General features: G+C 45.1%; 5 protein-coding genes across 10 annotated transcripts; 2 read left to right on the top strand and 3 right to left on the bottom strand.

Moving 5' to 3' along the window:
* Positions 1-134: 134 nt before the first annotated feature.
* LOC130204333 (insulin receptor substrate 2-A-like) lies at positions 135-6,520 on the bottom strand. 2 transcript variants are annotated; one of them, XM_056430974.1, is made up of 7 exons: positions 6,476-6,520; positions 5,642-5,710; positions 4,377-4,845; positions 2,507-2,756; positions 1,529-1,778; positions 865-1,444; positions 135-678 (listed from the first exon to the last, which is right to left on the bottom strand). In XM_056430974.1, exons 2-7 carry the CDS (start codon positions 5,664-5,666, stop codon positions 282-284), a joined length of 1,971 nt encoding a protein of 656 aa, XP_056286949.1. In that variant the 5' UTR covers positions 5,667-5,710; positions 6,476-6,520; the 3' UTR covers positions 135-281. The 2 variants fall into 2 exon arrangements, with proteins under 2 accessions (XP_056286949.1, XP_056286948.1); XM_056430973.1 differs by lacking the exon at positions 6,476-6,520 and adding an exon at positions 6,352-6,463.
* On the top strand, positions 6,446-10,117 carry LOC130204334 (cytochrome P450 4F3). 4 transcript variants are annotated; one of them, XM_056430978.1, is made up of 13 exons: positions 6,510-6,715; positions 7,259-7,403; positions 7,497-7,550; positions 7,658-7,785; positions 7,878-7,999; positions 8,090-8,236; positions 8,350-8,473; positions 8,563-8,629; positions 8,714-8,843; positions 8,968-9,101; positions 9,214-9,278; positions 9,358-9,440; positions 9,534-10,117. In XM_056430978.1, exons 1-13 carry the CDS (start codon positions 6,524-6,526, stop codon positions 9,748-9,750), a joined length of 1,608 nt encoding a protein of 535 aa, XP_056286953.1. In that variant the 5' UTR covers positions 6,510-6,523; the 3' UTR covers positions 9,751-10,117. The 4 variants fall into 4 exon arrangements, with proteins under 4 accessions (XP_056286954.1, XP_056286953.1, XP_056286952.1 ...); XM_056430977.1 differs by having other exon boundaries at positions 8,714-8,873; XM_056430979.1 differs by having other exon boundaries at positions 6,446-6,715; positions 8,714-8,873; positions 9,214-9,440.
* An 81-nt stretch (positions 10,118-10,198) lies between these two features.
* LOC130204336 (uncharacterized) lies at positions 10,199-13,933 on the top strand. 2 transcript variants are annotated; one of them, XM_056430982.1, is made up of 11 exons: positions 10,199-10,594; positions 11,423-11,572; positions 11,681-11,809; positions 11,892-12,046; positions 12,121-12,217; positions 12,301-12,399; positions 12,501-12,521; positions 12,673-12,693; positions 12,780-12,806; positions 12,892-12,948; positions 13,010-13,933. In XM_056430982.1, exons 1-11 carry the CDS (start codon positions 10,519-10,521, stop codon positions 13,027-13,029), a joined length of 852 nt encoding a protein of 283 aa, XP_056286957.1. In that variant the 5' UTR covers positions 10,199-10,518; the 3' UTR covers positions 13,030-13,933. The 2 variants fall into 2 exon arrangements, with proteins under 2 accessions (XP_056286957.1, XP_056286956.1); XM_056430981.1 differs by having other exon boundaries at positions 12,295-12,399.
* A 724-nt stretch (positions 13,934-14,657) lies between these two features.
* On the bottom strand, positions 14,658-20,762 carry slc19a1 (solute carrier family 19 member 1). The gene is made up of 6 exons (XM_056430980.1): positions 20,703-20,762; positions 18,794-19,408; positions 17,174-17,933; positions 16,521-16,713; positions 16,308-16,449; positions 14,658-15,905 (listed from the first exon to the last, which is right to left on the bottom strand). The coding sequence occupies exons 2-6, from the start codon at positions 19,082-19,084 to the stop codon at positions 15,714-15,716; spliced, it is 1,578 nt and encodes a 525-aa protein (XP_056286955.1). The 5' UTR covers positions 19,085-19,408; positions 20,703-20,762; the 3' UTR covers positions 14,658-15,713.
* A 604-nt stretch (positions 20,763-21,366) lies between these two features.
* Positions 21,367-22,864, bottom strand: LOC130204807 (C-X-C chemokine receptor type 1). The gene has a single exon (XM_056431774.1). It carries the CDS (start codon positions 22,862-22,864, stop codon positions 21,791-21,793), a length of 1,074 nt encoding a protein of 357 aa, XP_056287749.1. The 3' UTR covers positions 21,367-21,790.
* Positions 22,865-24,055: the final 1,191 nt, after the last annotated feature.

The following is a 24,055-nucleotide window of genomic DNA, read 5'->3' as shown; positions in this document are numbered from 1 at the left end:
GTTGTAACTGAAGTTGTCTTTCACACATTTAGTGTGTTATGTGTGTGTATGCGTGTATAGATATATACACATATACACACATAACAGACTAAATGTGTGAAAGACAACTTCTTTCAAACATATTTTGTATTTAATGTAAGACTTTAAAGATTTTAATCAATTATCCTTTCATTAGTTTGACTTTTTAAGGCCTATAAAGGTAACTAATGCACCAGAATAAAGAAGTAGCTCCTGTTCAGATTGTTGATCTTCACAAAACTTCTTCAAATTCTAACAACTGCTCAGTCTCTGTCCTCAGCTTGCAGGCAGGAAGGCAGACACAAAGACAGCCGGTGTCTTCGAACAGGTTTGTCCGAGGCCGCCCGGCGAGACCGACCGTTGCCAGAGTTTGGACCGGCCTGGACCGGCCTGGCATAGTCTGGACCACTCATGCCGGTGCGGCCCACGCTCCTCACAGGAGACGGGGAGAACCCGGCCCGGGCTCCCGGTCTCTGCTCGGCCGACATCGGGTCCCGCCTTGCCTCCTCCCGCGGTCGGCTGGAGCAGCCGATGCTCATCTGTGATTGGCCGGCATCCGTTTCTGACTGTTGGACCGAGGTCACCAGCCAGAGTGGCTGACTGGGCTCGTTAGTCTGAAGATGTGACGGGTGCAGAGGAGAGTAGCCGTCAGAGGTGGAGCTACATAAAAACAAAAGTTATGTTTCACAAGTTATGGAAAATATATTCAACAGTCATTTCTGAGGCTTGCATTGTGGTGAATCCTACCAAGTTTCTCTACGTGTGTACTTTGGATATTTTCCTTTACAAATACAGTTTTCCTGCACTTAGCATGTGCAGTTCTTTAAATCACCAAGTCAAACTTACCTGTTGAAGGATGTCTGAAGGGAAGAGGAGGGCGAAGAGTAAGTGGAGTGTTTCTTTGGGCTTGCCATGGTCACATAGTCATCCTGAGGCAGTGCAGGCGAACTGAGGCTTCCTGGTGGCGACATCATCATCATCATGTAATCGGGACCCTGGTCCTCCCAGCTCTCCATCCCGCAGGCGGCTGCACTGCAGCGGTGCCCCGTCGCCATGGCAGCTCTTCTGCACTCGTTGTCCCGCCCTTTGCTCACTGGGAGATGTGGGTCCACCTTCATTTCCATGTAGCTGCCGGTCTCCGACATGGAGCTGCGATGGGAGGCGGAGCTCCGAGGGGATTCCGGCTCCGCTTTGTGCGGCTCGAGGTAACATTTAATTGGACTTGTCCCGAAGGGCAGGGCCAGACGGGAACCAGGCGGCCTCGCCAGTTTGTCTCTGTTTTTGGGTCTGCAGCGCTTTAAAGCCAGGAGGGTTTGACGCCGATTGTGGATGGAGGTCGGTGACCCGCTGAAGTCAGGGAGAGCTCTCAGGGCCCTGACGGTCTCACGGACCACCTCATGAACCTGCTGGGCGACTGCTGGGCTTCCTGTACAGAGCAGACGAAACAAGTCACGGCCCAGTGGCGAGGCAGAAAGAAGTGGAACCAGCACATCTCGCAGGCCTCCGTTACCTTGGTCTCTCGCTTCCATCCAGATCTCCCCGGGACCGTTCGGTGCCGACCTGCCGAGCTCCAAGTAGAAGGAACCATCCAAGTGACCGAAGCGCCTCACACTCAGCAACGGTATCGTAACCGACGGCAAATTACTGCACGCGGCCACTCGGACCAAGACGAGGGACGTGGCCGTGAGGCAGAGCCGGCTCTCCCCGGCCAGGGACTTGGAGCAGCCCAGACCGATGGGCTTCACTGTGACGGGCCACACCTGAGACCACGGGGAGGGGAGGGATGTGTATATCTAAGGAGGGGCTGGTAGCACTTCAAAGTTACACCGAGGGACTCTTGTTGGTTGTACTTTAAGACTTTCACTATTTACTCAATTTTAAGGGATGATTATAAAAAGGACATCATTGTGCCTTAGGGAACATATTAACCACATTTATTTGATTATATCTTTTTGAAATTGCAAATTGAGGATCGAAGTTGTGTATCAGACTGAGGGGGTCCATGCATGATGTCTACTTGTATCCTGATTTGGAATAAAACGCTTGATAGACGCTGTTTTTTCCAGTCAGAGCCGTCCGGTGGAAGATCCTGGTGTCCAACCTCAACAAATTCATACATCAGTAAAATGTATTCTACATTTGCAGAACAGCAAACTTTAAAAAAAACTTCACATTATCTTAGTTTTAGCCAGTGTGTAGCAGTTTGATGGATATATTAGCAGAAATGGAATATAATATTCATCAATATGTTTTCATTAGGTTATAATCAACTGAAACTAAGAGCGGTTGAGTTTTCGTGATTTAGGAGGAACCATTCAGAACTCCAAGGGGAGTGGGTCCTCTTCACGGACTCCGCCATGTTTCTACAGAACTGACTGGTTGCCATCAGCAACCGAACTGCTGAATGACAGAAACTCCTGCACTCTGTCCCTTTAAATGTAATGCATGGGAGACGGAAAAAAATATATATATAAATATCGTGTCTGACCTCTTTGAAGAAGGCAGCAGAGGGCAGGGTGCAATACCCATCATCCTCTTCGTCAAATACTTCGCCATGCTCTTCAGCCTTCCGCTCTTCCTCCATCAGTCTCTTGATGGCCAGATACCAGTCTTCTTGTTCCCACTGGTCCTCCGCCACCAGCACCAGGGTTTGATCCGTGGCATACAGCGCCACCGTGTGGCCTTTTCTAGAACTGTCACTCCGACTCACACCAAGACAGCACCTCAGGTAAATCACCCTGGGGGGGGGGGGGGAGGAAATAATACAATTATATTAGGGCTGTGAAACGATTAACATTTTTAATCGGGTTCATCACAGGTTTTTGTGGATTAATCATGATTAATCACATATTACCGATATTCTCGGTATATTTTGTGAGTACATAGAGATTTATGACAAAAGACGGATATATACATTTATACATTCTTCTATACAATGGTGCTGCAACTCAGCAGTTATTTAGCAGTTTTCTTCCATATGGAACATTAATACATCTTCATCCTAAACAGAATGTTTAACCCTCCTGTTACCTTTCGGGTCAATTTGACCCCATTCAATGTTTAATGTCGGTGTTCTTTGGGGTCAATTTGACCCCAGGCTGTTTTTCACTGTGTCAAACATATCAGAAATATCAACTTTTTTATTTATTTAAAGGGCTATTTAGATAGTCAACAAACAAACATAAAGTACCTCACACTTAAACTTGGGAAGCAATATTAATTCTAATAATTTTCTGGAGGTTTTAATTGCTGGGGTCAAATTGACCCCGAGGGTAAAATATGTTAGTAAATGTAAAGGTAACAGGAGGGTTAAACAGAGCATGTTTCTCTTGTTTGTCAACCATTAACTCCACCATGATACAATCTAAAGGCCTCTAGTCTTCCTCTAGCAGCTGCTGAGGCAAACTGACTGTGTGGGTTTTCTTCATGAACTGGGCCGTGATGAAAGGAACGGCGGGGACACCGCTGCAAAGCTGAAACCTTTTTTTTTGCTCGGTCCCGATGCGCGCGCACGGAGCTCTGTGGCGCGCGAGACGGAGATCGATAAGTGTTAACGCAACGCGAAGAGACAGAAATGACATGCTGCTGTGGAGATACGATCAACAACAGACGTTTAGTTTAATAAAAGAACAAAGACGTGCTCTAGAGAACATGTCAGGAGGCGGGCCAATCTTTTAATGTCATGCGATCTACCGACACTACGCCGCGATCGACTGGCAGGTCGCGATCGACGTGTTGAGACCCTGATCTACAGGAAGTAAAAGTCGTAACAAGGTTTCCGGAGGTGAACCTGCGGAAGGATCATTACCGATGAACAGACCGTCTGCATGAGAGCGGACAGAGTTCAGATTGAAGTGGTGGATTGGAAGCTCATTTTGCAAGTGACTTTTTTTTCGTCCCGACGACCAACAGATGGATTGGAAGCTCATTCTGCGCATGCGTTAAAAAAAACAACTAGTTAAACCTGTAATTGAATTAACGCGTTATTTTTCACAGCACTAAATTATATATATATATATATATATATATAATACTTTTAAAGCTTATTACCTTCGCATTGAAAATGCGGAAGGTTATGTTTTGATCGCCGTGCATTTATTTATTTATTTGTATGCGTGTTACTCGCATAACTCAAAAAGTATTAAAACGGGACCATTTGATTAGATTTTGGGATCGATCGGGTCAAAGGTCAAAATCTTCTTTTTACCATAGCACGGTCAATTTTTATCTAATTGGCATGCAACTCATGCCAAAATGTTCATAATTCAATGCCCAATCTTGTGATATGCGAAGGTATGCGCTCTACCGAATGCCCGTTCTATTTGCCTATTGATCTGGTTAAAGTAGCTTCAACCTACCCAAACAGCGGCGCTTTACCAGCAGACTTCTCCACCGCGCTGAACTTCTCCTGGTTCTTGTACCACTCGAGCCGGCTCGGCCCGATGTGACTTCCTGCCCTCAGGGCAAAATATCTTCTGCGATCCCGATCCATCTTCCCCAGGTATCCTCGCTTCACCACGTCGCCGTGCGGCCCGGAGGTCAGGACGGCGCCGGTCAAAGGGAGCACGATGTCGGCGGTCCGGCCGGTACAGAAGAGTTCCTCGTAGACACGAGACGGAGGACTCGACAGCAGCTCCTCGCGACGGTGCCGAGAATCCTGACGATCGATCATCCATTGATACCTCAGAGGGGATTCAGCAGGCAGCCGTATCCGGGTGGAGCTGCAGCCGGGGGACGACCGCGGGGAGCTGGACGCAGGTGGAGGTCTCTCTCGGTCGGCACACCTGCTGCTCCCTTCTGCCATCTCATTCATTTCAAGCTCAACACCTGAAACATACACACGGAGGAAGAAGGAGGACATTGAAAAAAATGTGAATGAAAACAATGAAATTTGTTCATTTTTTAAACTGGTTGTGTTAGAATTTTAGGAAGAAATTCACGAGATTAATTGATTAAGTATTATAAAATGTAGATTTAACATGACTGCTTTTTAAGTCTCTCCTTCACTCATCCAATATTAATATTCGCAAATGTTAGTAGTTCACATTCAGGCGTATAACATTATTTTTGATTATCATATAAGGCACATTGCCATGTTACAGGTCAACGTTACATAAAACAGTCCTTACGTTACATTTATTTTGGTTACATTAAAATATAGCTAAATACAGAGTGTCTGGTGTCAAACATTACAACTGAGATTTTTTTCTGAGAAAACGCTATATGAATGTTACAATTATATTCAAGGATTTTAAATGAAATTTTTTTTTTAAAGTAACATTCGACAAATATCTGAATAAGTTATATTTTGATTAATAGCAGCCTGGAGACGTATTAATACATTTCAAAGTGCAGCAACAGTAAACTATTTTTGAAATAGTGTTTTTAAAGTATTACTGGTGTCCTATAAAAAAGGGACAAACTATTACATTCTCGCATAAATACATTTTGCAAATATGTCATTAAAATAATCACTAAAAATGTGATTTTCAACCCTATGACCTGAAGGTCCAGCACGAGCACACCGGAAACTGCCAGCAGCTGATTGGAATCACGCTAATTAACGAGCCAAGTGTCGCGTTTCCCCACAAATATGATGACAAAAAGTTGAATTAAAACTCACCTGAAACCGTCGGAAGTGCGAACATTACCCCCGGGCACAAGCGCCGCGTCGCCGCCGTCTCATTGCCGGCTGTCAGTAGAAGTCAAACAAAGATTTCCGATCTTATTTCCAGTTAAAACTCGGGATTTGAGTCGGTGCCGGGTTCGTCCGCTCAGGTGCAACCGGAGCGGCGTGCCGAGGCGCGCGTGTGTCGTCGCGGGAGCGCGCACGGCGTGACGCAAAGACGAGGCCAACGAGAGTTTTACGGTTTAAAATTGATGTAATCTTCTTTGTCGAGTTATAATAATAATAATAATAATTCAAACTTATATAGCGCTTTTCTAAATACACAAAGACACAAGAGTTAATTTATTTATATAAATGATGTGAAGTTTATAGTTTGAGCTTTTAGAGACGTCAGTTAGATTTAGAAACAGGTGGTCTGGAATGTTTCCTTAATTAACGTTAATCTTTCAATAGTTATGACTTTTGTGTTTTAAGCATTTCAGATCGTTATACTAAGCTTAACTTCTAAAATTCAAGTAAAGAAAAATGTTTCCATTTCTTCAATGATTAATTCTTATAATAAAACAATGTTCACATAATTGTCAAGAAAAAAATGAAGATGATGAAAAGATAAAAATATTTTTAGGAAATATCTTTAGCACTGGCTATTGTCTTTTTAAGATACATAAACTTAACAGAATAAATACATTCATAAGTGAATTTACCAAGTGAATGGTTCTCGTGGTTTGACTGGTTGACTCGTAAAGGACACTCATAATGTTGACAGCACTTCCTTCTGTTGACATCATTGGGTGGAACCGTTTGGTTTCTGCACATTTCTCCAGTCACCTCTCACACGTGAACAGTCACAGCCTCTGGATCGCTCTCTGTCCCGGGATGTCTCTCCTCTGGGCCGTCCTCAGCTGGACGAGCCTCTGTCGGGTCCTGGTTGTGCTCGCTGCAGGACTGGGAGCCCTGGTTTCGGTTTGGACGGCGAGGCTGTTGGCGCGACACGCCTGGTTCACGTACAGGCTGTCCTGCTTCAGCAAGCCACATGCCAACTCCTGGCTGTTGGGCCACCTGGGCCAGGTAGGAGACGCACACCTGGGGGAGCACCGACCCTGCAGTCATGATTGTCGGTTTAATCATTGTGCAGTCGCCCCGTCCGTCACATTTAATGTCAAAACACACCTGTTTACACTGGCATTTGGCTGATTTGAATATTCTATGGCCTGTTTTTGTCTTCTGTATATTTTTTTTATTTCACCATCTTTTACAATGTATTGTACTTTGCTCTTTTAACTGTTGAATTGTTTGGGCCCGTTCTTGAACTGAATTGTTTTAATTGACGCCTGTACTGCACTTTGGGACACTTTGTGCAATATAAATAAACTTCACTTTAAATGCAACGCCGTTATCGTAACCCTCGAGTGTTGAAACAAGACATAAGGAAATCTAACCGTCGATGTGTCAGAGTGTTACGATATTTCCTCTTTCTGGTTCATTTCCTTTGCGGTGAGATTCCAGCAAAGCGTTGAACACCCACTCACTCCGCTGTGACCTCTCTGGGTTTAAACGTTCAATTGAAATCACAATGCATTTTAGTAATGTTTCGTTTTGAACCGCCCAAAGATGCAGAGCTCGGAGGAAGGCCTCCTGCAGGTGGACGACTTGGTGCGGATGTACACGCACTCCTGCAGCTGGTTCATCGGCCCTTTCTATCACCTGGTCCGGCTCTTCCACCCTGACTACGTCAAACCTCTGCTCATGGCACCTGGTAGTGTATAATCACTGGACACCAACTGTTTGGACGCGTGATCGGAGCCACCAGAACGTGTCGACACGCTCTTCTTTTCTCCCTCCACTCCAGCCAGCGTTACGATAAAAGACGAGCTCATCTACGGTCATCTGCGTCCGTGGCTCGGTACGTCAAATATGCTCCGAAGAAAGTGTAGACTGAAAGACTTTTTAAAATATTTTATTCACTCTCAACCTGCATCTCCGAATCTGCTTCTCCTCTTACCGTCCCAGGGCAGAGCCTGTTGCTAAGCAACGGGGCGGAATGGTCTCGCAAGAGACGGCTGCTGACTCCGGCTTTTCACTTCGACACCCTTAAGGACTACGTGGTCAAGTTCAACACTTCCACCGACACCATGCACGTAAGACGCGGCCACGAAAGAGAGTTTTTTTAATATCCGGGAGACTAACTTCACGCACGAGTCTCTGCCGCGTCTTTCCTCCCGTCTCTCAGGAGAAGTGGCGCCACTTGGTCGCAAAGGGCACGGCGACCGTCGAGATGTTTGACCACGTCACTCTGATGACACTGGACAGTTTGTTGAAATGTGCCTTCAGCTACACAAGCGACTGTCAGAAGTGAGGACGGGCACATCTTTCTCAAATGTACTCCGGTGGACTTCCGATTCCTCTCTCTTCTATTATTTATTTTTCATTTCCTCTTTCCAGGTCGACCAGCGAGTATGTGTCCGCCATAGTGGAGCTGAGCGAGCTGGTGATAGACCGCCGGCAAAAGATTCTGCACCACTGGGACTGGTTTTACTGGAAAACGGAGCAGGGAAAGCGCTTCAGAAAGGCCCTCAGCACTGTGCACAGGTGTGACCTTCTGACCTTTACGGAGCAGTTATGATAGAAGAACCTATAGTATTCTATAGCAACATCTTCTTGTTTGTTCTTTTCTATATTTGGGTGGAATCTGGTGTTTGCAGGTTCACCAGGGAGGTGGTCCAGAAGCGTCGAGCTCTGATCAGCCAGCAGACGAAGACAGATACCGACGTGTCCACAGCACCGCGGAGAAAGAAGGATTTTGTGGACATCATACTGCTGTCAAAGGTAGGAGAGGAGATAGAAATAACGAGAGCTGGAGAGAGAGAGAGACAATAGATTTGAACGACTGATTGCCTAATTCCGTGTAATTGCAGGATGAAGATGGACGAGGACTCACAGATGAGGAGATACAGGCGGAGGCCAACACCTTCATGTTCGCAGGCGAGAATTTAAAAACACGACGACTCAGAATGAGTCACACAAACACAAGTTGACATCCACTGACCCCCCCCCCCCCCCCCTCAGGTCACGACACAACAGCCAGTGCGATCTGCTGGACGCTGTATAATTTAGCACGCCACGAGCACTATCAGGAGAAATGCAGGCAGGAGGCGATGGATCTGATGCAAGGACGAGACCGGCATGTAGTGGAGTGGTTAGAAAACACACACAAACATATCTCGATGTACAAACAAAGGTTTATTAAGAGCAAGGGAAACTATTAAGTGCAGCTGAAATGATTCCCATTTAAAGATGAATCTCGTTATTTATGTTTAAAGGGAGGATCTGTCCAACCTTCCCTTCACCACCATGTGCATCAGGGAGTCTCTCCGGCTGCACGCTCCTGTGCAGGCCGTCACCAGGAAGTACAACCAGGACATGGCGCTGCCAGGGCGTCGGATCGTACCAAAGGGTGAGAGGGGGAGGGGCTCTTGGCCCTGTTTTGGAAGTTTTTTAATAGACTTCAGACGTTACATTCTGTGACTGAGCGTAACGAGTTGTGTCTTTCTGTGATTCCACCCAAGGGGCCATCTGTCTGGTCAGTATTTACGGGACACACCACAACCCTGCCGTTTGGACCAGCCCTGATGTGAGAAATGAAGGGAGACACATCGTAAGACTTCTGTTCACTTGTCGCTTTTTGAGCCGTTTGATTTATTCTCTTTCAGGAGTTTTGTCCCCTGCGTTTTGGCCCCGAGTGCACAGCGGAACGGGCTTCCCACGCCTACATCCCCTTCTCCTCGGGCCCCAGGTACTGAGTCCTTATTGCTGTAAAGGTAATCATAGGATGTGAGATCATGAGGATTATGTTGGTGCAGACTAATACTCGTTTGTGTTCACACAGGAATTGCATTGGGCAGAAATTCGCCCTGGCACAGCTTCGGGTCGTCGTGGCGTTGACCCTGCTCAGGTATCGCCTGACCCCGGGGGTGAACCCCGAACTCGGGGCCAGGTCTGGGGGAGTGCGCCGTCTCCCTCAACTCGTCCTGCGTGCGGAGGGAGGTTTGTGGCTGCAGCTTGAGCCTCTGATCCCGCACGACCTGGAGGAGTCTGATGACTGACACCGAACAGAAACACAGCTTTTCAGCCCTGTTCTCGGTGTTTATGTGTTGTCTCTAAATATATCTGTGACATTTGTTAGGCTTCATGACTCTTTTATGATCACTTTTCAATTAATTTAATTTGCATTTAACATTTTTAAGTTGGTTTTGAAAAATTGCACACAAAAAAAGTATTCTCATCCTTAAACTCAAGTTCAAAGACAAGTTTAGAAAAATAAATTAAAAGGAAATATCTGTATTGCTAATAATTGCATCTGATTTGCATACTAATGACAATATTCCTGTGGATACATGATGCATGTATTTCAGCTCTAGTGTTTATCAGATTACATACTTATGTTGTAATTAAAGTATAACATGGAGCTTATTGATTGTTTTGAGTTTTCTGACTGCAGTAACAACCTCTGGCCACTAGAGGCGGAATAATACAGTTTCTTTATTGTGTCTCTATAAAGATTGAATATTTGTATCAACTTTTCCAGAAGTAACTAACTTGCATGTCGGGGGAGAATGGACCAATTTTAAAATACATATATTATTTATTTTTATATAAATATAATGCATGTACCGGTGGAGGCGGAGACACCGGGAACCTGTGGAGCTGGTTTCCTTTTTAACTTTCACTTGTAGCTCTTTCCTCCCGTTTACGTCTCGCGCTAGCTCGCTGTGCTTTGATACAGCGCGCGCGTATTCGTGCCCTAAACACCGTGATGTGCGTCTCGTTGTAGTCCGCCTCGTTGTTGACAGTCTGGCCGACGGAGGAGCGAGATGTGTCCGCGCGAGACGTCCGTGCGTCTGGCCGCTTGGTCGTGCGTTCTGCTGGCTGTCGTGTCCGCGGGCTCCGGTAAGGTGGTTACGTACGTCATTGCTCGCGGCCTCTTTGTTTATAATACGGTGGGAAAGTATCGATTCGTGGGTTGAAAAAGGTGTGTGCGCGTGCACGTTGTGTAGCACTATGTGCACACCCAGTGTTGACCGACGTGCACTTCTAGGGCTGTCGAGGGCAGAGATTTAAATCACAATAGAGTTTAATGCACCAACTGCTCGAGGCAATATGTGTAGAAGAGAAGAGAATAGATCTATGTTCAATACAAACGATGTGCATGAATAGGGCAGAAAGAGAGATCTATTAAAATGTAACATAATTAAGATGTGTAGAATGCAAAAGTAACTATGTTATGACTAGAATAGAGCAGAAGAACGTAGAAATGTAAAAGCTAGAAGTATAGAATAGAACAGAATAAAGTAGAAATATAACAGAAGTATATAGGATAGAGCTGAATAAAGTAGAAATGTAAGTTAGAAGTATAATAGGATAGAGCTAAATAAAGTAGAAATGTAAAAGTTATAAGTATAATAGAATAGAGCTGAATAAAGTAGAAATGTAAAAGTTAGAAGTATAATAGAATAGAGCAGAAGAAAGTAGAAATATAATAGTTAAAGTACAATAGAACAGAAGAGAGTAATATAACAGGAGTATAATTGAGTAGTAGAGCAGGGTGGAACTGAGGTGTGTAAAACCTTGTAAAGTTAGGAATAGAACAGAATAGAATAGAATAGTTGAGCTGAGAAGAGAAAACAGAAAGTAAGAACAAAGGGAGGATAAAAGAATGAAAGAGAGACAAATTAAACTTGAGGCGGAGAACGTGCTGAGCTTCCGTTTGTCCTGCAGAGATCACCGCCTACGTGGGGGCGGGCGGCGAGATCGTCCTCTTGCCGGGCGACTTCTCCGAGGCCGTCGCCACCGCCGTCTGGAAGCACGATCAGAACATCGCCGCCGACTTCGACGGAACGGAAACCGTTCGGTATCGTCAGTTCGAAGGTACGCCGGGCCCCGAGTTCAGTGCGTTTTACGACCGATCGATCCTGAACGTGGCGTCGAGGTTTAACCCCCGCCCCCCCCCCCTTCGTGTCTGCGTTCGTTCCCAAGAACGCGGGAGCCTGAACCCGATGAACGGAGTGATGAGGATCACGGGGCTGACCCGAAACGACAGCGGGCTGTACACATGCGAAGTCAACGGCGTGCTCACGAGTCCAAACGTCCGTCTCTTCGTCATCTGTGAGTGACAGCTCCTCCTCCTCCTCCTCCATGAGATTTAATCTGGGGAAATTATGGACCATTTACGATTCTCTTCTTTCAGTCGCCGTCCCGAAACCCACCGTCCGCACATCCTGTGACGAGGACAGCTGCACTCTGACCTGTGACGGAGACACGGCGGGCGCCGACCCGGTCACCTGCAGGTGGGGGCGGGACGACGAGTGGACGGCCGGCTCTCCGGCGCTGCGCATCACGAAGGTAGCGTCGTGGTGCGCTGACCCTCACCCTTTTATTTCGCTCACACCTCCACCATTAACCCGCTCTCCTTAAAGGACGGAAGTTCGGGCGTCGCCGAGTTCAGCTGCGAGTTGGAGAATCCGGTCGGCCGGGAGGTCAGCCGACCCGTCCGCAACCCGTTCGCCTCCGCAGGTGGGTTATTACCGGTGTCTCGTCTTCATAACGCCCCCGAGGTGTCGTTACCCTGTAATAAGCCTCACCGGTTTCAGTTTCAGCTCCCGGGGGACGGCTGAACGTCTCCGCGGGAGTCACGGTCTTCATCATTCTGCTGGTCGCCGTGCTGCTGCTGGTCGGCGTCCACAGGTGTAAAACAGGTGAGAAAAAGTTTATTATCAATAACAAGCAAAGAACACTTGGATCGCATTAAGATGTTTGTCGTGTGCGAGTTTGAATCGTTCTGTTTTGTTCTCTCTAGGAATGTGGTTCTTCCAAAAAAGTAAGAAATCATTTTAAAGTTCGACAAAAAAATACCAAAGAGGTATTTTGACATGGGAAATGTAGTATACTGCCGCACAATTCTCGTGCTGGTTGTATGAGGCAAACAGCGGCTGACTGACATATCTTCTCCTGTGATTGTCTCCCTGCAGCCTCCATGCCGTGGGAACCAAGTTAGTAAATCCATAAATCACATAAATGGACCCTTTTACAGATTTGACGAGTTATATAATATTACTGTCCTGTCTCCCTCCATTAGACTTCTGGAGGAAGAACGAGAGGCCACGTAAGTGTCAGTCCATTTGCTTGATTTCTTTACATTTTATTATAATGAAAAGATTAACATCTATATGTTTATATCGTAAATACAGCAGGAAATGCTGCTGCATCTAATGGCACATCTGCTCGAGAGAATGGGCAAACAGACGGTAAGAGACAATCTCCTGCTCGTCAGTCTGCAGTGTGTGACTATGCTTTTGTCCTTTGCAGAGGAAACACCGTTGTCATAAGTGAAGTCCGGACCAGTCGGGTGTCAATCATTCTCCAGAGACGTTCTTTTTTTAATTTCCGTGCCTCAATATGACTTTTAAAAAGTATGTTAAGATAGGAACGAGCTGCCGTTTTCAGAAAGGAACGAAGCCAAAACGCCTGGCTCCCGTTCCCATACTGACAATATTTCTTTCTTTTTTTACAATCTGTGGTGCTTGTTTTTAAACAGAATACATTAGTGTATCCAGTTGCTCCATTAACTGCTGGGATCTAGCTTTTATGTCACATGCTTTTAAAAAGACACAAAAGGGAAATGTTAAAGTTATGCATCATGAAATCAAAAAGGGCAGAAACTAATGCAAAGCCCAGAGGTTTGTTTCTAGATTTTACACGAGGCTCCATGAGGTGCCTCAAGGCTTAGACAATACCAGGAAGTGGCCCTGTTTCCTGTGGCGGACAGCCCACCTGACACCGACTGGCACCTCCAGCTCCCGGACCGGGCAGGTCTGGTGTTGGGAGGAACCGGGCAGAAGAGGAGACGCCTTTGTGTGTTTTGGGCCAACAAGCAGAGCGTTGTCCGCGGCAAAATATTTAGATCAAAAAACAAAACTTAAACTGAATAAGCAACTTTTTTTTTCATTTGGGTTTTCTTTTGTCGTGTTTATTAACTTCCTGTGTATCTTTAGTCGTATTTTAACGCGTGTTCCGCTTCACGTTCTGAAGGACCGACTTGTGTTTGTGGAGCTGCACTCGTTGTGCATTTAAAAATGGAGGACAGGTGTGTTTTTGCACTTTCTGCAGTCGTATTCTTAGTTGTGTAACTCGTCGTATAAAATACTTTGCACTCCAACACAGCTGAAAGTATTAGCTTTTGGTAACGAAAGTCCCACTTACTAAAAATCTAATTAAAGTATTCCTACCCTATTAGTGTTTTTTATTGTGGCTGGATACAAATAATGTATATGTATACATTAAGTGTTTTTATATGGGCTGCATTGAATATAAGCACTGAACATTAACTCCTTTTGTTATTATCTTTGTATCAATTCATGCATATTCAGTCCAACAGCGAAATAAAGACAGTAACAAGTTAAACCACTAGAGGGCAGCAGGTGGACCCATTGAACCCAGTCACATGAGCTCTTTGTCATCGATTTCTATCACCAAAAAATTATGAAAAAGCCAATGAAGTAACTGAGTGAGTGGTCATCATTACCTATCATAATCATGACTTACCCAGAGGACCTCAGGACCGAAGTTCAACAATGGAGAGCGCCTCGACTCACTTCCCACGCTGACCTCTGACCCTCCGTCTCCTCTCATTAGATCTGTAGATGCAGTTTAACGCCGGGCGTTTTGCCAGGAGAGAAGTGGGTCGTGAACACAAAGGTTTCATCACAGCTGGATAAACAGCTGACTGACGAGAAACAAACGGCACAAACAAGCGAGCTGTTGTCTCGTCATGCTGTGAGCAGCTGACCAAACGTCTCATGGAGTCCCTCAGAAGAAGAACATGAAGCTCCTTCCACTCCAAGAATTGGATGTTAACTTTCTGAATCTAAATCCTGTTGGTTTATCAACACCGTTCAGCTCCAGGGGAAAAATATTCATCGTATGCGAGACGTTGAAAAAGAAAATGATCGAGGAGTTTTTCATCCAGCAAAATCTATTTATTTGTGAATTTTAAAAAAAACATGTAATTAATGTCGGTTTGTCTTTCTACAGCATTCGGACAGATTCACAGTTACATTACATCGCCGCAATTATTTAAATAAGAAACATCTAAACATTAGGAAATATGAATGTAAAAACGACAGTGTCTAGTGTAAAATGAGGTTCAGTATTTAACAGCTACGAATACTTTTTAAGGAAGCAAATGGACATTATTCGATAACTACTTAACGTTTGCACTTTATTTCCTGTTGCATGCAGTAACAGTGCATTCCTATGTTCATTTATTTAAAGATCCTATGAGCAACACGGGGGGCCTCCAGCCTTCCTGGTAATGAACCGAAGATAAAGAGTTGAAAATAGAATTACCAGCTGGTGCTTTGTTTTTCATCCTGCTATATATATATATATATATATGCAAGTATGTGTACATTATTTGTATGCGATTTTTCACCAAAGCAGCACGATCTGCAGTGTCAAATAAGGATAAACCTAAATATTCGCATACTGCAGCTCCTACATTTAAGAGCCTTAAATAAAGGAAATAAATCACATTATGTAACGTACAGCGTACAATCTGCAGTTTCCAGCTTCACACAAGTGAATGTCATAAGATTATAAGAATGTGATGTGAATTTGATTTCTCAATACAGAAAGGGTGCTTTGTGCTTCATACCTGGATACCGATATGAATAGATGCTTTCTTTAAAGGACACTTACACATAACACTGTCACTTCACAATAGGAGTGTGAATAAAAAATGTAAATAAAAAAAAAGGGTCCAATCAAACCTGAAAACAGTTCAGGATGTCACAACTAAGTTTGTTTCCTGTACAAAATACAAAAACGGCCCCATTAAGTGCTTTGTATTCAATAAAAAAAAGAGAAGAATTTACTCTTCTGTGCAGCAGCTTTAGGGAGGCACTTCTGATTAAGGCTCAGCAGCTCATAGAAACTACTTATTGACTGTAGTAAGAGCTTATTTGATAAGATATCAATAGGAATCAGTTTAAGGCGAGACGTCGTCTTGTCGTTACGCTTTGGCACTTTTGCCGTTGGACAGAGCTTCTGATTCTGCAGCCACGGGGCTGAGCTCTGTGGACGCCACCTGTTCGCTGTCCCCGCCCCCTTCTCGCTGGTTCCTATAGTGACGGACGATGACCACGGCAGCACAGACGAGGTAGACGACCGTGAGAATGGTGAAGTACACGAAGTAGACCAAGAACTGAGGAGAAAGAGACGCATCATAAAATATGATTGGAAATCATAAAATACGGAAAAAAGGAGGATGACAAAAGTTTTGGCACATGACAAATCTCCACTTTGTCAGATTATTAATATAATTTAATGAAATTAAAGTCCCCTTATTGCAAAACAGACACCTAAATTCTGTTTTTCTAAACCTCCTAAAATGTTTGCCGTGACCACCTTATTTTTTCTACTCTATTTTACTCAAAAATATAAGTAATAAATAACAATTCCTTTAACACACTGAGACAATTTGATTAAAAAAATATTAAAAACCCGACTTGTGCGTTTCATTTTAATTGCTTCTCAGTCTCTGTATATTTCTGCATGTCAAAAACCTCCAAGTGGTCAGTGTTTACGTATGTAACGGCCGGCCTACCTGAGAGTGCACGTCCAACCCCAGACCTCTCTTGTCGGAAAATATCAGGTTGATGATGGTCTTCAGGAGGGTCCCCAAAAAGGTGTTGATGCCAAACACTAAGGCGCACAGCTCCTTGGTGAGCGACGAGGCGATCTGGAAACTGTGGAGAGACGATGTGACGATCACCACGCTCCGGCTTCAGAAACCTCTCCGTGCGACGAGGACACTCACGTGGCGATCGGCACCAGGAACTGGTAGAAGCCCCTGAAGAGGACGTAGGCCGTGTAGCAGACCCAGATGTTGTCCGTGGTGCCCATGAGGAGCAGCAGACCCGCCTGCAGCGCCGTGATGACGCCGATGACCAGCTCGGACCACACGTTCCACCGGATTTTCACGTAGCCGGCGATGAAGGAAGTGAGTGCACCTGCAGAAAGACGCACAGATATTTAAATTTCCATTCATCTGCTTCAAAACGAGCAGCTTGTACAGAGATGGGGCTGAAACCACACATGCAATCACTGCTCTTTTAACATGGTCACTTTATCTTCTATAATATACATATTCCAAGATAAAAATGGTAACAGCTGGTGGCAGAAAGGCATTTACGTTCTGCACACGTCACCGTATTTAGAGACTCGTAAGCCAAAGCGATCCATAATGTAACAAATCTGTATAATACACAACTTGTCTCTGATGTTAGCTTTAAGATCTTTTCAAAAGGAAACCTTGTTTATTGTAGTTTTCAGAGCAACTTGGTGCAAGAAATAAAAAAACTAAAGCGGCTTTTGATATTTTGTCGTCCCCAGAATCCTAACTGCTTTATGAGCACACAGCAACATATCTTCCTCGAAATACGAACGATTGTAGCTCCAAAAATGCCTCACTCAGCAGGGTAGAAGCTGCCTCCACTCCCCCGTTGTAAACGTTCTTGTTCTCCGTGACCGGATGGACTGTGTTCCACAGGATGTGGACGTAGAACAGCACCAGGTAGTACCCTGTGGAGTTGAACACCCACCACAGGGACCAGAGCCTCAGGTTGGGCCTCCTCGTCACGTTTCTCACCTCCAGCAGCATATGCACAAAGACAGAGTCCCTCCAGCCCGATGCGGAGGCCGCCGGAGTCACGGCGCTCTCTTTCGGGTTCATTTGATCCAGTTCTGACTTGGCGGCCACTTGCTCCAGATTCCGCGTCCGGTTAAAAAACAGGGAGCGTTTCGGCCAGGGCAGGCACAACGACAGCGTCAGCCCGAAGCTGACGAACCCCAGAGATATGGCGCTGAGCGTGTAGAAGCTGACTTCGCCGACGGAGATGAACAGCTGGCCCAGCACCGAGCTGGTGAACACCCCGAGGAGGACCGCGGTGCGCGAGTACCCGGCCACGCGCTGGTAGAGGGCCGGGGTGACCAGGGAGAAGATGTAGGAGGAGTAGGCCAAGCGGCAGGCCATGGTGATGCCGTAGAAGAGCTCCATGAACTGCATCTCCAGGAGGCTGGAGCCCAGCAGCAGAATGACCCAGATGACCACCTGGCTGACGCCCTGGATGATCAGGACCGGCTTGTAGCGCAGAAGGTCCGTCAGCAGGAAGGCCGGCACCAGCACCACCATGTAGGAGTAGGTCAGCACCGGAGTGATCTCATTGGTCACCTGGAAAGTGACAATTCGGTCAATTAAGAAATCAGCGAGGCAGATGAAAGCTGCAGTCTGAGTTCACAATATCTGCTGATTATTTTCTTAATTAAATTAAATAAAATGTCACTTTATCTTTATTTTTAAGATGAAGAATACCTAAATAAATATCACTGAGCTGCACATCTTGGATATAAATATACATATCGCAACATATGGTTGGGCCACATTCCTGCATTTCTTTCTGATTTATGTTAGTCAATATAATATTTGGGGTTTTTGATTGTTGGGTCAAATAAAAAGACACTTAAAGGACGTGACTAGACTTATTTTTCAAAAATCCTTGTACATTTTATAGCCTTAACAACCGACTTATGAATCCAGAAATGAATCTGCAGATTATATCGCGAATGATAATGATAGTTGCAGCTCATCAAATTGATGCAATACGATGCACTAGGCATAAAAGTCTAACTGTTTGGTGACAGAGACATTCATGATTCATTGTGAACACAAAATCTCTCTGGCAAGAGAGAAATGACTCAATTTGGGTTTTTCCACAGACAAATATTTAACATCTTCTCTTCTCTGAAAGACTTTGGTAAGCAAGCGATTCTTGGGATAAACTCATGGTTAAAAGAAATAGAAATTAACTACAGATTCCCCAACTTATTGCACTGACCCACTTAGGAGGAATGTGCCCTTTGACCACTGTAAGATAGATCAGCAGACTCCCCACAGGACATTCATTCATTCATTCACCTGCATAACGAGCGCTCCACCGCATGTGGGAAAAAGTTCTAACAGGTTCACTTTGAGTCTTTCTGGACAGCCCATTGTCGGAGCTGCGGAAACAGCAGCCTGATGACACCACTAACCTGTTGCCTGGTTAAGTTCTTCTCAGGGCTGAGAAGATACGGTGTAATGAAGGGCTCCCCGGGCTTTATCGCCATCATAAACCCGTAGAAACACAAGAATATTACGGCCCCCTTCCACTTTCTGGGCTCCGCCGCTTCCCCCGGGGGACCTTCGGAAGGAGCCGGGCCCTCGACCGTCTCCACGTCTCTATCTCCATGTCCTCCGATGTCGTCAGACGCAGGCGCCTTCTGGTCCATTTCCTTCTCCCCCTCTGATCCGTCTCCACTTCCTGCTGTGCAATCCGCCACCATCGTGAGTCAGCGGGGGCCGCTCTGTGATGCGGACTGTACCTTTTCTGCCGTGTCAAATCCCCATGTGGGGTTAGACGTCAACAGCTGCCCGACGTCCTCGCAACCAAAATAATGTTCAAAAAAACAAACGTTTTGGGTTTCAATCCGCCTCCGTCTGCATGCCGGAGAATACGGAGATGGCGTTAATGGACTTAACGGGAGGATGGCCAGTTAGTTAGACTGCTACATGCTGCCGTCGGCACGTAGGAGAAAACGTTGACCTTTCCTCCGTTCCACATTGTGACAGCGAACTATCCAGCAGCTGGGTCCGGCGTCATTGTTCACCTGTAAAGATAACATTGTCAGTTAGCTAGTCAGACTTTTTTGACACTGGACAACTGAGCTGAGACCCTGGCTGTGTTTTCTACTACTGCCGACTAGAACACACTGATTTAACTCAAACAGGGCTTTCATTAACAAACTATTTTTTTCAATTTTTTTTATTATTTGTGTACAAAATATGAGAAATGCTGATAAATGTCCATCACAAGTTTCCAGAACTGGTTATACATATAAAACTAGAATGGGCACTCGGTAGAGCGCATACCTTCACATATCACAAGATTGGGCATTGAATTATGAACATTTTGGCATGAGTTGCATGCCAATTGGAGAAAAATTTACCGCGCTATGGTAAAAGGAAGATTTTGACCTTTTCATGACCTTTGACCCGATCGATCGCAAAATCTAATCAAATGGTCCCCGGATAATAACCAATCTTCCCACCAAATTTCATGCGATCCGGTTTAATACTTTTTTTGTTATTTGAGTAACACGCATACACATAAATAAATACACGGCGATCAAAACATAACCTTCCGCATTTTCAATGCGAAGGTAATACAATGTCGTCATAAATAAACATCTAATCTGTTTGAGCAGAGATACTGACTATCTAATCACATGCCAGTCAAACACACAGTGGGCCTGGAGGCACGTTTCTAGATATTTAGGAGCAATGCACTGGGTAACACTGAGCTCACGTGCCGGTGTTACGGTGTAAGAAGCGACCGTGTTAACTGGCGACTTTGAACCAACGCGTCCGTTGTTGCCGTAGTTACAGACAGCTGTTGAAAATAGGAAAAGAACACGTAACGCTAGCTGCCCTCGTGAACATTGCAGTGTTTGTATAGTAATGATTATTACGTATATTTTCATTTAGAAAATGAAACCAAGCGGCATTCGCGAAAACAGCTATACGTGAAAAGTCTCCAGTTGACAGGGTCGCCCGTTAAACCGTAACACCTCCATGACGGCTAGCTGCAGTGTGCTCCACCTGGTCGGGTCGTTACGTCACAGAAACCCTCCACAGCACCGTGTTCGAAACGTGCGCGACGTTATAGCGAAGCTAGCAGGCTTGCTAACAGTATATAATATTATATTTCTTTAAACAAAGCGCTCGTGTTGCTTTTGTTGGCAGAAAAATGAATGACACAATGTTTAAAGCGAGAAGCTGACAAGCCCGGGTGGTGTTCACAGCGCGCGAGCTTTCTATTAAGTTAGGAAAGCACCAATTCACGATTTATATTCAAAAATGTTGGGTACACGAAAATGAATTGACCTTAAACGCATAACTTACCTTGTGAAAGTGCTTGCCTGCAGCGCCTAGCTCACTCACTGCCCCGCTCTTCTCTCGTCGCACTGACTTCTGGGAAATGTAGTTTTGCGTTTTTTTTTACTGCTGCGTCAACACTGGAGAAACGAATTGATTTATTTTAGGCTTTTTTAAAGATGACAAGGCATCTTAGTTTTATATAAAGTTCCAGGCCACCCTCGAAAAAGAGATTTTTAATCTCAAAGGTTTAATAATAAAGTACAATAGGCTACCTATAACAAAACTTTTAAATATATTTTGTATCATAAGTAACAGTCAATATATACTGCAGTATATAACTGAATTTAGCTAGTTTATAGAAATAGATATCTGCTCACCTTGCTCCAACCAAGTCTGCCTTAATCTAACAAACCCCGCCTCTGCTTATATTTTAGTCATGTCATCTAAATTACTTGTGATGTGATGTGACAGTTGTAAGGGAGTTCATTCTTGACCTTTTAACCCTTGTAAACTGCTGTTTTCAAGAGCAATAATGAACTATCTGTCTTTATTGTGAAGAAGCCAAGGTACAACATTGATTGTTGTCCATTTCTACCATCATCATCATATCGTTATCTTTTGCACGTTTGTCACACACGTTAGTCAAAAACTTTATTGGTCAAACGATTAAATGAGTCAGTGCAAGAAGTACTGTAATGCCGTTTATTTGTAATGATGAACTTGTCAGCAGTGTTTACAGTGTATATATACTTATATCAGACAGTATATAATATATAAATGATAATCACTGTCAAGAGTGAAGGCTTGAATTCTGCAATACAAATGCAGTCCAAGAATCTTTGATTAAAAAACACTAAAAAGCACATCCAAAAATCCAAATACTGGAAATGGTCAACTTGAGCAAGGAAAATGGAAATTGAATTCAGAAGACAGAAGAAGACAAACAGGAAAGTCAATAGATGGCAGCAGTGCACCACAAACCAGAATTAGAGAAGTATCGACACTAAATCAAGGATGTTCTGCCTGAAGATGGAAATAACTTTCTATCATGGCTTTGGGGGGAAAAGAGACAATGATTAAAAAATATATATCGTCAAACGTCTATAGCAGTTTCAGAGAATAGCTCCGTTGCCTTCTGAGGTCTGAGACGTCGACCTGCTGAACTTGGCCCCCGACATCATCTCCTTTCTGGCTCTCCTCTGCACGAGTTGGCTCATTTTGTTCCTGAACTTCTCTCCCACGAACGCGTAGAGGACCGGGTTGATGCAGCTGTGGAGCAGCGCCAGGCTGTTCGTTATCACCAACGCCAAGTCCACGGACCTCCTCAGAGCGCAGTCGAACTGTATCACGTCGGCCCTCAGGAGCGTGTCCACCACCAAGGTCACGTGGTACGGCGTCCAGCACAGCAGGAACGCGATCACCACGGCGATGATCACCTTCATGGCCCGGTGCTTCTGGAAGCCGCGGGTGCGCAGTAGCCGGGCGACGGTGACGCCGTAGCAGACCACCATGACGAGCAGCGGGAGCAAGAAGCCCAAAATGTGGCGGAACCCGCGAGTGACGTTCCTCCACGAGACGGCGCTGCCGATGTCGAAAGTCTCGCGGCAAATCGTCGTCTCCGAGTTCAGCTTGGAGGTGTCGTTGAAGAGCGCGGGCAGAGCGAGGGCCCAACCGAGGGCCCACACCACCGCACACAGGAGCCAGCTGTGCGTCCTCTGGCGACTCCGGAGGCTCTCTCTGGCGTGCACGATCACGAGGTAGCGGTCGACGCTGATACAGGCCAGGAAGAGGATGCTGGTGTAGAAGTTTGCCTCCATGACGAGGCTGAGGACCTTGCACAGGAAGTCTCCGAAGATCCAGCCTTCAATCAGGGCCACGGCCCAGAATGGGATGGTCAGGGCCATCAGACCGTCCGCTATCGTCAGGTGGAACAAGTACACGTCAGAAGGAGTCAGCTTCTGTCTGCTGGTGCCGATCACCCACCCCACCAACAGGTTCCCTGGTATCGCCAGTAAAAAGATGGCTATGAGGAGGATGCTGAGGGTCAAAGCCGCTGTGGCAGCCGGCAGCGTTATCTCACATAGTAACGTCTCTGGATCCACAATGTAGGGCGTGTAGTTTCCGTAGGTGGTATAGTTTCCGTAGGTGGTATCGTTCAGTTCCTCATCCAGAGAAAAGAGGTACATGGCTATGGAGTGGAAAATATATTAATACAAAAAATAAAATTTTAAGCTGCAATTATGCTCAAAAAGTACAGCAAGAAGATGTATGATGTCATTTTTTTACACTTCAAACATTACAAACAGCTTTTTTCCTACAAGTGTGCAGCTTTAAATTGTGACCATGCTACATGGAGAGAAGAAGTAGCACAAGTAGAGAGGAGTACTGAGGTTTACCGTCAGCTCCTCCGAAACCAAAACCCACGCTTTAAAAAAAAGAAGTTATTAATTGAATTTCTTTGTACCCAGAAGATTGGGTTATCTCGTCTCCTTATAATTAGCACATATTTCCGATCGTTTCCACCTGTGAGGATAATAAACAGGCTCAGACGCTCACCTTCTGGCTTTGCTAGAGCTTCCTTTCAAGACAACACCACAACACCCCAAGAGTCTGTGCCATTGAGCATCCCTTCAAGTGTTTGTGATGTTTTATTCATCGAGAGTTGACCCAACGTCCTGTTCCCGTCCCCAACATGTTGCTTCACGTGCCCGTGTCGTCAAATGTTTTTGCAGGAGATATTTTGACATGCTGCTGTGAAGCACATAAATAATTAAATGAATGAGGACTGACAGCTTCTTTTTCAAATAGAAGTGGCTTTATTATTCGGCAATTAGACTGATAGTAATACGTAGTTACCCTAAACGCTGATTACAAATTAGTTGTTTTTCATAATCTGAGCCAGTGGAAGCATGTAGATGTTGAGTTGTGAACCCCTGGTTCAAAAAGTTGTACTTCATCATTGAATTATAACAAAGTGAGTTTATGCTCCCAAACTCTCTCTCATCACCGCCATGCCACTTTATATGACGACAAATAATGGTATGTTCCTCCAAAATAAAGCTGCTAACCTTTGAAAAACGACACATTTGAGAGAATAGTAAAGCACAGAATAAGACAGTTATTTCTTGGTGCAGAGCAACTAACTCACAAGATGTGCCAGATGATGTGTGATGGCCCCCTATTGCAAGCCATTGGGTAACCAGAGGTGTTTTGAAAGGGGTTTTACAAATCAGCAGGTCGGGATGTCGACGGTGACATTTTCAGGAACTTAAACCTTCTTTTTTTCCACTCTTGCTGTTGCGAAAGTCCGGCTTCACCCTGATTTGCCCCCACACCACGTCTACAATCAACAAATAGTCATCTTCCAGGTATCTTGT

Source organism: Pseudoliparis swirei, chromosome 14 (genome assembly GCF_029220125.1).
Source record: "Pseudoliparis swirei isolate HS2019 ecotype Mariana Trench chromosome 14, NWPU_hadal_v1, whole genome shotgun sequence".
In the NCBI taxonomy this organism is placed as follows: Eukaryota; Metazoa; Chordata; class Actinopteri; order Perciformes; family Liparidae; genus Pseudoliparis; species Pseudoliparis swirei.
This window is presented reverse-complemented; position numbering and strand designations above follow the sequence as displayed.

What these genes read in the sequence shown, in the direction of transcription:
- LOC130204333 (XM_056430973.1), bottom strand. Translation starts at nt 6,463, where the DNA reads ATGTGCAGAAACCAAACGGTTCCACCCAATGATGTCAACAGAAGGAAG. An exon ending in GGTAAAGCGCCGCTGTTTGG is followed by an intron (nt 2,757 to 4,376) that starts GTAGGTTGAAGC and finishes CCCCCCCCCCAG; the next exon opens with GGTGATTTACCTGAGGTGCT. An exon ending in CTGCTGCCTTCTTCAAAGAG is followed by an intron (nt 1,779 to 2,506) that starts GTCAGACACGAT and finishes CCGTGGTCTCAG; the next exon opens with GTGTGGCCCGTCACAGTGAA.
- LOC130204334 (XM_056430979.1), top strand. Translation starts at nt 6,524, where the DNA reads ATGTCTCTCCTCTGGGCCGTCCTCAGCTGGACGAGCCTCTGTCGGGTC. An exon ending in ACCTCTGCTCATGGCACCTG is followed by an intron (nt 7,404 to 7,496) that starts GTAGTGTATAAT and finishes CCTCCACTCCAG; the next exon opens with CCAGCGTTACGATAAAAGAC. An exon ending in GCGTCGGATCGTACCAAAGG is followed by an intron (nt 9,102 to 9,213) that starts GTGAGAGGGGGA and finishes ATTCCACCCAAG; the next exon opens with GGGCCATCTGTCTGGTCAGT.
- LOC130204336 (XM_056430981.1), top strand. Translation starts at nt 10,519, where the DNA reads ATGTGTCCGCGCGAGACGTCCGTGCGTCTGGCCGCTTGGTCGTGCGTT. An exon ending in TCGGTATCGTCAGTTCGAAG is followed by an intron (nt 11,573 to 11,680) that starts GTACGCCGGGCC and finishes TTCGTTCCCAAG; the next exon opens with AACGCGGGAGCCTGAACCCG. An exon ending in AATGTGGTTCTTCCAAAAAA is followed by an intron (nt 12,522 to 12,672) that starts GTAAGAAATCAT and finishes GTCTCCCTGCAG; the next exon opens with CCTCCATGCCGTGGGAACCA.
- slc19a1 (XM_056430980.1), bottom strand. Translation starts at nt 19,084, where the DNA reads ATGGTGGCGGATTGCACAGCAGGAAGTGGAGACGGATCAGAGGGGGAG. An exon ending in AGAACTTAACCAGGCAACAG is followed by an intron (nt 17,934 to 18,793) that starts GTTAGTGGTGTC and finishes GTCACTTTCCAG; the next exon opens with GTGACCAATGAGATCACTCC. An exon ending in TTCCTGGTGCCGATCGCCAC is followed by an intron (nt 16,450 to 16,520) that starts GTGAGTGTCCTC and finishes GTCTCTCCACAG; the next exon opens with TTTCCAGATCGCCTCGTCGC.
- LOC130204807 (XM_056431774.1), bottom strand. Translation starts at nt 22,864, where the DNA reads ATGTACCTCTTTTCTCTGGATGAGGAACTGAACGATACCACCTACGGA.